This window comes from Cibotium barometz, chromosome 6 (assembly GCF_041138505.1).
Source record: "Cibotium barometz isolate CiBa-2024 chromosome 6, ASM4113850v1, whole genome shotgun sequence".
Taxonomy (NCBI): domain Eukaryota; kingdom Viridiplantae; phylum Streptophyta; class Polypodiopsida; order Cyatheales; family Cibotiaceae; genus Cibotium; species Cibotium barometz.
The window spans coordinates 40,310,182-40,321,715 of NC_141051.1; the positions used below are offsets into that span (position 1 = coordinate 40,310,182).

Here is an 11,534-nt window from a genome sequence, read left to right on the forward strand (position 1 = left end):
CATTCTAGAGCATTGAAGCCTCAAACCTATAAATTGGAGCACTCCTTCATTTGGATAACACATTTCTCATCTATTGTAAAGATTCAGGCACTTTGTGCTCGTGGTTTGATTCAATAAATTCCTGCAAAGGGGAAGGAGCCTGTTCCCCTCTCAGTGAGGTCTCATTTCTCTTTTCTCTAAATCCTACTTTCCTTCGTTATTTGTGATTGTTGATTAAGTGGGTTTGTTACAAGTAGTTCTTCAATTTTGTCACTTTCACATGCCCTTGCATTACAACATCCACCTAAAATGTCGATGTCAACCATAAAGATGAGAAGATCTACTTAAACTACACCCAAGTACTAGGAGCTATCCCCTGATGTAGTAGTGTTGACCACCATTGCAGAGCATTCCCCTTCAAAGGATGCTGCCTTCTGCACTTTTGAAGCCTCCGTGAAGTTCCCTCCTGAAAACACTGCATCAATCTGCTGAATGAAAGCAAGGGCTCTCAGCCTATCCTTGGCTCCACTGAAAGTATCAAATTTTACAATGGCTCCTCTTTCCTTATAATCTTTAGCCTTCCCTAGAAACGTAAGATTATCATACAGGTGTGGTCTAAGAAAGTTGTTCCCCATGGAACCAAATCCCATGCCATATCCAATGTTGGACACTCCACCTCCCATGCCCTGCATCACATACACAGCTCCAAATCCTCCATTCATGCTTCCATAAGCCCCTCCCATCATACCTAGTTGTAAGAGTGCCCCATGGCCTCCATACATACCCATAGGGGGATGTCCCGTCATAGATTGGAACATAGATCTTCCACCAAAATAACCAAGGTGTGAAGGGTGTCCATAAGGAGGTGGAAGAGAAGTAGGGTGATCCGGGTGAGGTTGAGTGTTTTCCCGCTCCTTTGCTTTAGTGGAAGCCTTAAAAGTATCAGTAAACCTTGGATCCTGGATCAACTTTGCCATTACTTCCATTACGCTTTTCACCTTAGTTTGAAATACCTAGTATTCATCTTGGGCTTCATCATGTGAGTTTCCTTGCTCTGCTCCACATGGTAGTCTTCTTCCCCAACCGCTTCATTTGACTCATCATCAATCGATGTCTGCCGAATCTCTTCTTCGTCTCTGCCTGACATGCTTGCATGCAAACAACCACGAGCTTGCCCCCTTCAGAAAGTTGACGTGGTCCCGGCAACGGAACCTTGAAACCGGCCTTCAATACCACTGATGGGCGGTAAACAATAACTTCACCCCACACAAGCACTTTAAACAACTGAAACTTGAAGAGAGAGAGAGAAATGGAGCTAGAGCACTCCTACACAAGACACTACATTGGCCCCAAAACCACTAGCGCCCCTTGCAGTATTTCTTTCTATTCCAAAAGTTGATCTGCCGTTACAACTTCAGCTCAAACCTCCACAGCAAATAGCCAAAGCGCTCCGGCACACACACACACATGCCCAAGATCCAAGAGTGATAGCTTCTATGGCCTTCACTCAATGAATCCACGTGATGTGTTATGCCCAAAGCCCCCAGCCGGCACTGGATCAACCCGTCGTCTCCAACTGCAGCGTTTATGCACACATGGTCAAACAACGTATAATCAACATCAACCAAACTTCTGCTGCCGGCGCTACCTCTGCAGCAGCCAGAATCGTCAACTCATTGATCATCATCACTTATCAGCAGCACAGCCTGAATCGTCAACTCATTGCCGTCGGCTCCTTCCTCTGCACACAGCAGTAGCAGCCCGCGTTTCTGCCATACAAGTCTGTTGTCAGCTCTACCCCCTGCAACACCAGCAGCTGGGCAACCTCCTGCAGTTCATTGTCCATCTTCAAAACTGTCTTTGCTGTCTTCTCTGGCCTTCGTCACCGATTGTGCTTCACCTCGTCTTTGCTTCTTCGTCGGTCTACTACTCAGAGTCACCTCACATTAGAGGGCCTCTTGTACTGGATTACATTCATCATTATACATACACTCACTCATCCGTTTCATGCTGTGTTGATTTGCTCTTATCTCTCACACATCTGGTCCTTTAGTCCTTTTGCCCTCACATGGTATCAGAGATATTGTGAGCAAAGGGATTGAAGACCTCGAGAGTATACAGCATGGATCGTCTACCCGCGATTCCGGAGGACCAGCCTTTCTCACTAGAAGTTGATTCTCCTTATTCAGATCTAGACCACACGAAGAATGGGACTTCTTACTCATTGGAGAGCCCCGTTCGAGGTCTTACATTGGGAGACGACCAGCCTGTTTATACCTACTCACCCTCTACACCTTTGGCATCTCGTTCTTCTTGTCCAAGCTTATCAGCCTAGGATACATGCCTACAGCGAGTGTGCCAGTACTGGACCCCAGTATCCAGCCTCATCTGGAGAGCCCTGCTGCATAGTCCACCCGACAACCTGGACTTCAGTTTGGGACTTTCTCTCAGGGAGGACAAGTACCACCATGGTTGTCTGGAAATCCATTGTCATCAACTCAACCGGAGACCACGTCAAGTTTGTATGTACCTTTGAGTGCTTATGTTCCTAATACTACCTGGGTGTCTTCTTCTGCAGCACAAGTTCAGCATATGGTATCAACAACTACCCTCGATCCCTAGAGTAATGTGAACCTGAATAGAGGAGGGTCTAGGAGCAGAGTACGCTCCCAGATTACTAGTGTGCAAGGAGGTAACACTGTTTTCTCTTCTGGTTCACCTTTTATTCTTGCTCCTAATGTGTTTTGGAATATTGCACAACCACAAGTACAAAACCCTCCCACCCAACCCATGTTTCTTCCTGCTGGTGTTGGCATGCAACCATTATCGACCGCACCACCACAAGGACCTGTGTATGGGTTTTACCCAACAGAGGGATCTCTAGACACTATGCCTCCCGGCACTGTGTTGCCACCCAACATTCTAGGGTATCAGGTAGTTTACCAACCCATCTCAGGCACTACCCCAGTTCCAGCTTATGTGCCTACTCAAGGATTTGTGCCTCAACCACGTATTCCACCTGTGCCGAGTGCCCAACCTTATATCCCATCTTATGGAGTACCCTCGCCAGGTCCTACACCTATGCCGGGTATTAGTGGATATTCTAGAGTTCCACCTAACCCTCTACACTCCGGATATGGATACCAACCATCTTGGAACCCGCCACCTCCTTTCCTTCATGTTTTTATGTCCAGAAATGCTTTCACAAAAAAGACTCGTTTCAATGGGTCTAATTACACCACCTGGGCTAACCTTATGGAACAGGTTTTCACTTCCCAAGGTTCTTGGAACCTTGTCAAGAGATTTGAACCGAAACCCCACCCCTCACTAGCACCTTCTGAAGTCATCCGCTATTGGGAAGCTAGGAATGTCCTTACCATAGTGGAGCTCATGCAAGGCCTTCTACCGAAGTTTCATTCACAACACAAGTAGTTCGCTTATGTATCTGACAGATGGGCACACCTTGCAGAGAGATGCAGCACGTGATCGCACGCGTCGCATTGATCTCGAGCATCAAATCCAACAATTCTCTATTAAAGAGGGAGATGACCTGATAGTTAAGGTTGTTGAATACCGGCACCTTAAGGCGGAGCATGCCACCATTGGCTCCGCCAAGTCTCAGGAAGACCAAGTTATTACTTTATTGAACAAGTTGCCACCCAGTTTCTTTACTTTTGTCACACAAACCATTAGTTTAGAACCTACGCCTAACTTGTATGAGTGTGAGTGCCAACTCCTACACTTCGCTCGGTTGCATGACCAGTTTCACCTCAAGAAGACATCTTCTTCCTCCTCTACCCAAGAGGGGGACCCTTGTTTCCAATACCACCTCTACCCAAAAGGGGCAGCAAGGGAAGGAGAACAACAACCCAAGTAATCTAATCAAGGCAAACCCCAAGGCAACAACACTGATCCCAAAAACCCTGCCTCGACACCCACTCCCTACTGGCAAAATATTCCCAAAAAGAATAGATGCTGCACTCATTTTCAAATGTTTGGACATGTTGATGATGAGTGTGGCATTAAAGCTAGGGAAAATAGAGGTAACAACCCCAACACCAACAACTTGAATCGCCAAAACAACCAAGGTAATAGCAATGCTAGGAGTACTTTTACTAAATGCTCACTAGGAGTTTTTTAGTCTTGGTCATCTCAGTGTATGCCATGTGGCACTCAGGGATTTATCCCATATGCACTCATGCTCAGCTCTTGTACTTTCCCCCTATATATTCAAGGGGTCACATCAATGGAAGTATCTCAGCGTGTTTTTGTCTTCTCTGATTTCAGTTTTCAGCTTTAGTCTAATTTCTGCTCGCCATGTTTCTAACATGGTATCAGAGCAAGTCTCCACCTAGCTCCCATTTCAGCCCTAGCTCATCTTCATCTTCTTCTCTGTAGCCCTCAGGCATCTCTTCAAGCATCAACAATTTATCTTCAGCAAGGCAGTGTTTTTCTCATGCAGTTCGTCATACCTTCTTAGCCTATCTTCGCCATGCACCCCATCTTCGACACGCTGCAGTTTCTTGTGCAGCTCGTGGTTCACATGGTGGTGCGCACCTTCTTCTTCATGGCGATTTTCCTTAGCAACCCACGCATCTTTTTGCAGCTCGTCATATCAGTAAGCAACCCGCCAAGCCTAATCTGCAAACGGTTCATCAACAACAGCACGTTTTTCACTGTTTTCAGGCTGCGCAACGCCTTTCCTCATCGATTATCTGCCGGGAACATCCCATCTAATCAGTCTGCTGCTGCGTTTTCCTCTTTGGGTCACATTTTGGTGCAAAAGCACGTCACCCTGTATCAACTTCTTTATAGAAAGCAGGCCCAACAAGTGTCCTCATGCTGGCTACTCAATTTCCCTCAGATTTCAAGGTATGGGTGGTCTTGGTTTGTCAATTTTTCAGCAAGGCCCAAGTGCCCTTTTTTCTTTCATGACCAGCAACCTCTTCATGCTCAGCCATTCACGGGTTACCCCTCTAGATAGACGGTCAAAAATATGGTTTTGAAAGAGAGGGAAGACCTGCTCAGAGGCTGAAGCAGCAAAATCAGGAATTTTCATTTTTCTTTCATATTCGAACGTCATTTTCATTTTCAATGTACAGGAATAGACACTGCCCTTGCTCGTTAGTCAATGCAAGAGGTAAGACCTTCCCTTCATCTATCTGTCTCTCATGTACGGGATTAGACACTACCAAATATGGTAAGACCTTCCCATCTCTCTCATATTTGTCTATGCTTTCATGCTATCTACCACCATTGATCACCAATGATGTAGATCATGGGGTAATGTCATGTCTATTTGTCTACATGGACTTATCTTTGTCCCTATCCAAGAGGCACCCCTGCATTACCCACTCTAGTAGGAGGATTGCCCTTGAGGAGGGATTATCTATCAAGGTCCATCTCTCTGTCTATCTACAATCAGTCAGTCTCTCTATCTCTGTGTCTATCTTGTGTGATCTTACAGTCACATGTCTCTGACACTCTGTTTATCAGTCTATATGCCTATCTTTTGTGGATTAGTTACCCACATGTCTTTGGCATTTTGTCTATGTCCCCATCTATCATCTAGTTGTCAGACTCTCTAATGTCTATCTGACAGTCTCTTTGTCTGTGGGACCACTCTACTGGCTGATTGTCTATGTCTAAGTCTATGATCCATTTCTGTCCCTACCCTTGTGGACCCATATGAGGATATCACTTGAGGAGGGGTGTCTTAGGATCTTGTCTTATGTTTCTGTCTTTCAGTCTTAGTCATTTTATCTTGGCTTGTCTGTCTGTTTAGTCATCAGTCATCAGTCTCTTCATCTTGCCTTATTATCTATCTTTGTCATCTGTCATCTTGTCACTCATGTCCTCCTAGTATCACTTAAGGAGGGTGTTGGAACTAAGTGCTCACTAGGAGTACTTTTACTAAATGCTCACTAGGAGGTTTTTTTAGTCTTGGTCATCTCAGTGTATGCCATGTGGCACTCAGGGATTTATCCCATATGCACTCATGCTCAGCTCTTGTACTTTCCCCCTATATATTCAAGGGGTCACATCAATGGAAGTATCTCAGCGTGTTTTTGTCTTCTCTGATTTCAGTTTTCAGCTTTAGTCTAATTTCTGCTCGCCATGTTTCTAACACAACTTGGAGATTTGGGCCTGCATGTGGACAAGCAGGTTGTCATTTATTGTGACAACCTTAGTAGCATACAGTTGGCTAGGAACTCAGTGTTTCAAGCGCGGACCAAACACAGAGGTTCACTATCACTTCATCAGAGAGAGGGTCTTGGCAGGAGATATTGATCTCATGTACATCAACACAAAGAAGCAAGTTGCTGACATTTTCACCAAGGCCTTGGGAGCTAAGAAGCTTCGCAAATTCCACAGCATGCTTGGAGTCTTGGAGATGGAATTGAGCTTGAGGGGAGTGGTGAGATGTCAAGCTCAACATGAGCTGACACTCATGATGCGCTTGGGTGACCCTTCCACATTACACCATTGGCGTGTTTGGTAGCTAACACAACGGATCTTCGCCAGTGATTCGGGCATCCCTAGCTGCGATGCTCCGGGTCCTCAAGCATGTTAAAGTCTCCTCCCATGCACCTATACTTCTACTCTTGTAAGGCAATCCTCTTATCTTTAGCTTTTATGAGCAAGAGAGCATTTCTAAGTGCCTTTTGAGTCTCTTTGGATGAGCTACCTGTGGCTCAATGAGCCTTTGTAGAAAGAGAAAGGACATAATAACCCATAAAGTATTTCCGTGAAGTGGTCTCTCATGGTTGAAAAACCCCCAACCCCACATGGCACACACAGAGGAGCATTTCATAATCAAACGCGGTCCTCAAGCAGGTATTTAGACTGGAGAAGTCTAGGCCTTCTCGTACTGGAGAGGAGACATCGAACAGACTGATGTTAAGATCCAGGACCATGGCCCATGAGCACTCCTGATGGCACACATCTGCCCACAAATAGTGGCATGGAGGGAGAACCATGGCAAGTGTTTAAGAAGCAGGTGATGGATCATAGAATCGGAATCAAATTCAACTAAGGCTAGATTTCACCAATGACTAGACAACAATCTGTAATGGGCCGCCACCATCAAAAGGCCACAAAAATTATATCTGTCATACGACATGCATTTAAAACAAAACGCCTCAAGTAGTTGATTTACTGTCATCAAAGCCAAACCAAATGAAAATTCCTCCAAGAGCTTTATAGTGAGACAATTACAGTATGAGTCACTGGTCTTTGCGTCTGATTTACAGTAGCCACAGGGGATTGCATGCAAACCCAAGTCATACCCAACCACGCTAGGCTCTCTCTTCTGCTTGTCTCTCTTTGCCATGCTCTGCTTGGCGTGTAAGTTCTACTACCTGAAACACAAAGGCAGCACAAGGAAAACAGTTGAGAGGAAAAACTGTCTGGAATATAGTGCCTGATCAAAGAACCTCCCAAAACAATCTCATCTAGCAAGCACAGATACCAGAGAAGGTGCCAGCCTCTGACTCACTTTTTGTGCACCCACTTGAGGAAAACAACTAATAGATTTTTCAAAAGGAGGCCTGAGTATTGTGGTTGGCCTGTTTGTGTTGAAACCCACAATAACAAGTTCCAAACCTAGTTTCACATTCAGATTATGCACAAATGTGCATAACAGTCATCTAATGTGCACTATGGTGCATTACTTTTGCACAATTGTGCACATTGGTGTACGCTGGGATGAAGAAATACATTGGTGCATGCTGGGGCGAAGAAATAATTTCTCAGGTAGCCAAGGGAGTGGCCACATGGTTGTCAGGATAATTCCACACCAGTCCCAACATCTGACATTGAGCCTTTCCCTTTTAAAAAAGACAAAGGGGAGGGCTCTTTGAGCCATGTCAATCAGCAGCCATGACAACATTCTTTGCTCTTTGAAGAGAAAACAGGCCCTTACTTGAAATTACCTAAGCTAGGGAGGATCAAAGAGAATAATGAAAATCATGATTGAAAACTAATGAGCAATTAACTCTTAATTAAGAACACTAATCATGTCATCAACTCATTATTAATCAAGCTCTCATATTGCATTAACCAAAACACACACAATTGCATTGCTTTGGGGCTCTTAAATAGCCATGAGAAGTACATCCAACGAGACAAGATTCGTCTTGGCCTTTACCTTCCAAGGGACACTTACCCTTATCTATCTCCAAGAGACGCACCTTTTACACATCATTGCTTAGTCATATGGGATCTATCCTTTCCACCTTTTACATTCACCACTTACAATCACCAGTTCTCTTTAACCTTTGACCATCTAACCTTTGATTCAATATCTTTGAGGTGCACACTCCCCCTCGCTCTCACAATGTACACTCATCACTTTTATTTCTCAACATTCCCCCTCAAGTGATGATTCCCTACCCCCCATATACATGTGATTGACTAGGTCTATCTTCCTAGTCATGTGCTGAAGTAGTCTACCTTAATTGCCTCTCTTAGGCTCACTATATTGGTTTTGGTTTGACAATTTACACTTAGGGTAGGAGTTAGGTTGCAATATACAGGGTGAGACATGTGCCCTTTCACTCTTCACTCACTCATTCGGTTAGTCCGAGAGCCCAAGCTAGCTCTCCACATCACATAGTACTTGTTCACTAATGCGTGCGCATGAAAGGCTGCATTTACAAAGGTTACAAGTAAATTATTTGCAAAAAAAAAAATTGCTAATGACAAATTCATTGATGTTGTTGAAGAAGCGTATGTTGATGAAGACATCACACAAGTGGATAGAACCCAAATTGGAGTGGAAGCGTTTGATGAAGCCCATTTTAGAGAACCCATGTGAACAGCCTCTAAAAACTCCTTTGAGATTTTAAAAATATATTTACACTAAAAGGTTTTAGAACACCTTATCTCAAACATGCACCTCTGTTTCTTTCTCCTGCTCAGTGTGTGCCAGTCGTAGCTTGCTACGAGGATGAGGAAGGGTCACCATTGTTTCTGTTGTAGCTGATGTTTCCGCCTGGAGAATCCCTGTTACCAGGCATTGGGTGAGCAAGGAGGAGGCTCTCTGTCTGCTCGACAAACGTCTGCTCTCTTATCTCTCCTCATCTCCTGCCCAGTGCTACTCCCTGCTTCTCTCTGCTACTGGCCGACTTCACATGTGCTGGACTACTTGAGATGCAGTAGTCAGGTATCCATCAGTATGCTGTCAGTTGTACTACTGCTGGTCGACTGCACATGTGGGGCCATATAAAATGGCCCCATGGCCCCCCACTCATTGTATTGGGTATTCCAGATTTTCTTGTGTATATATAGCAGAGTTACACGCCTCTCTCTCTCCTTCTCCATTGCTGTATTTTTTCTGCAGTGCACTTGCTCTTGTGTTCTCAGATTTTGTCATCATCTCCGCTGCATATTCTGACATGGTATCAGAGCTCTAGGCTCTTGATAAATCTTGGAAACTATGTGAACAAGAGGGGGGCTATTTTGTTGCTGATTGGTGGACTGTTTTGGACTGTTCGGGAAGAGGAGAAGCAAGAGGAAGGCAGGCTGATTTGCTGGACAACCACTTGCAGGTTTAAGTTCTTCTTATTTCCCACCCACCCACCCTTTCACCCTCCCGCAATGGCAGACTTACTTGAGATGACTAAGAGGCACGTGAAGATCCCGACACTCCCCACATTCCCAGTGGACCGTCAATTGAACCGGAACAGCTACAGCATATGGAAGGTAATGATGGAATCTATTCTGCAGTCTTAAAACCTTGCTGATTTCATTGTTGTTGGGGTTCCACGACCGGAGTTAGAGGAAAGGGAGTTACCCTTGATTCGAAAGGAACGCGAGACACACGCACAGTTGTGAAATCGTGTCCATGCCAGGGTCCGTTCTTTCATTTTCCTCAACTGCACACCGCAAGTGATCAATCATATCAAGCATATGACGCTGGCCAGAGGTATATGGTAGCATTTGGCTTCTCTCTATAACAAGGTATCGCCATGAAGAGGATTTCCTTGGAAGTACAGATGCGGGTGCTAAATCCTGCAAAGTCATCGACGATACGGGAGCACATTAACAAGCTGCAGGATCTTCAACAGAAAGTTCTTCAGGTTGGGAAGGAGATAGCAACCATGACGTAATCATAAGAGACATGGATGTGTGACTAATCATGGGGGCCATATGTTCAAACTAAACACACTAATCTTTATGGTTGCATATACCATTGATCAATGGGCAAGTGATGAGAGTGAATTTGATACGGATGGATTTTCTGCATCCTTCAGAATGCCAAAATAGATCATGCAAGAGCATCAAATATATGGGAAAAACGGGTTGTGAGGGGGCTTCTAGGATGAGGATCCATGAAGACAAATCCAGCTGAAACTTACCATGAATCTGCAGGAAGCGAGTTCACTGATATGGCAATGGTGGGTCTACGTGTGACTTCAGAAAGAAACCAGTATACAAAGTGTTCAAATCCATAACAACAATCAACAGCCGGCAATTCAAAGGAAGTTTCAGTATACCTGTGTGTGTTGTGTGTTGCACAAGGGAAACCTTTCCGCTGTTTTCTTTTCTTAATCCACGCTCATTTATGTATTGACTTGTGTGTGCTCGAGAGAGAAAGAAGAGCGAGAGACATTTGAAAGACCTTTGCCGGTTTTCTTTTTAAAAATCCGAGGGCTTTTTGAAAAACCCGTGGGCGGGCAGGTCGCGGAATTCATTCCCTTGTTTCACACACCCCCCAAAATTTAAAAGCGAGCTAAAATTGCAAACCATTTTTTATAAGCGTTGAAAGTACACTACTTACACACACTAGATGCCATCGCTTGTTGGAGAGGGGGTATGGATCTTCCAAGTGCGTAGGTTCACTTTTAGCGTTCGATCTTTTTTCCGAATGTAGACGTGATCCGTATCCCAATCATGGATCATCTTGATTTCCACCTACGGCTTCTCAAACTCCTTCCTTACTCTGTTGTACTTTCAAATTTCCAACCAAGCAAAAAAGAAAACACCCACAAATATACCACCATACATATCTCATTTATAAAGTACCACGCCAACGCAATGGGGTTCGAACTTACAACACCATGCTAGGTTACCAAACACCCTATCTAACCAAGCTAACACTTGTTGGTAACAAACAATATTTTAAATCTTAGCCATGAAAAATATATTAAAATAACACTAGTATGCGTGAGAGAGAGAAAGAGAGAGTGATTATCTGGAAGTCGTATTAATTGGTAAAAGAGAGAGAGAGTATTTCAACAATTCTATTTTGTAAAATAAATAAAAGTCATGTCAAATAATAAGTTTAAAATTGAAAACGTTTTAAATTTGTTATTTAGTGAGAGAGAGAGAGAGAGAGAGAGAGAGAGAGAGAGAGAGAGTTCTTGAGAGAGAGAAAACAAAGAACTCTCTCTCTCTCTCACACACACACACACACGTGTGCATGTGCGTGTTAAGGCACCATCTTTTCTATCCATAAAGCTAGAGACTTGATGGAGCCAATAACATACAATGGCTAAAGCCACTAATATGAGAGCTAATGGGATAAAGGATATGTTGATTTTTTGGTGCAG

The 11,534-nt window shown here is 44.2% G+C and overlaps 1 protein-coding gene across 2 annotated transcripts in view; it reads right to left on the bottom strand.

Annotated features, from left to right (window-relative positions):
- LOC147637740 (arginyl-tRNA--protein transferase 1-like) overlaps nucleotides 1-10,606 on the bottom strand; it is a 32,334-nt gene extending 21,728 nt beyond the window's left edge. The window contains exons 1-2 of one of the 2 annotated variants that reach the window (XM_086799581.1): nucleotides 10,479-10,606; nucleotides 7,198-7,340 (exon numbers count right to left, since the gene is read on the bottom strand). In XM_086799581.1, coding sequence (XP_086655707.1) covers nucleotides 7,198-7,312 — 115 coding nt within the window. In that variant the 5' untranslated portion in view covers nucleotides 7,313-7,340; nucleotides 10,479-10,606. The remainder of the gene's footprint in view (nucleotides 1-7,197; nucleotides 7,341-10,478) is intronic. The other variant, XM_086799582.1, reaches the window with a different exon arrangement.
- Between the last annotated feature and the right edge of the window lie 928 nt (nucleotides 10,607-11,534).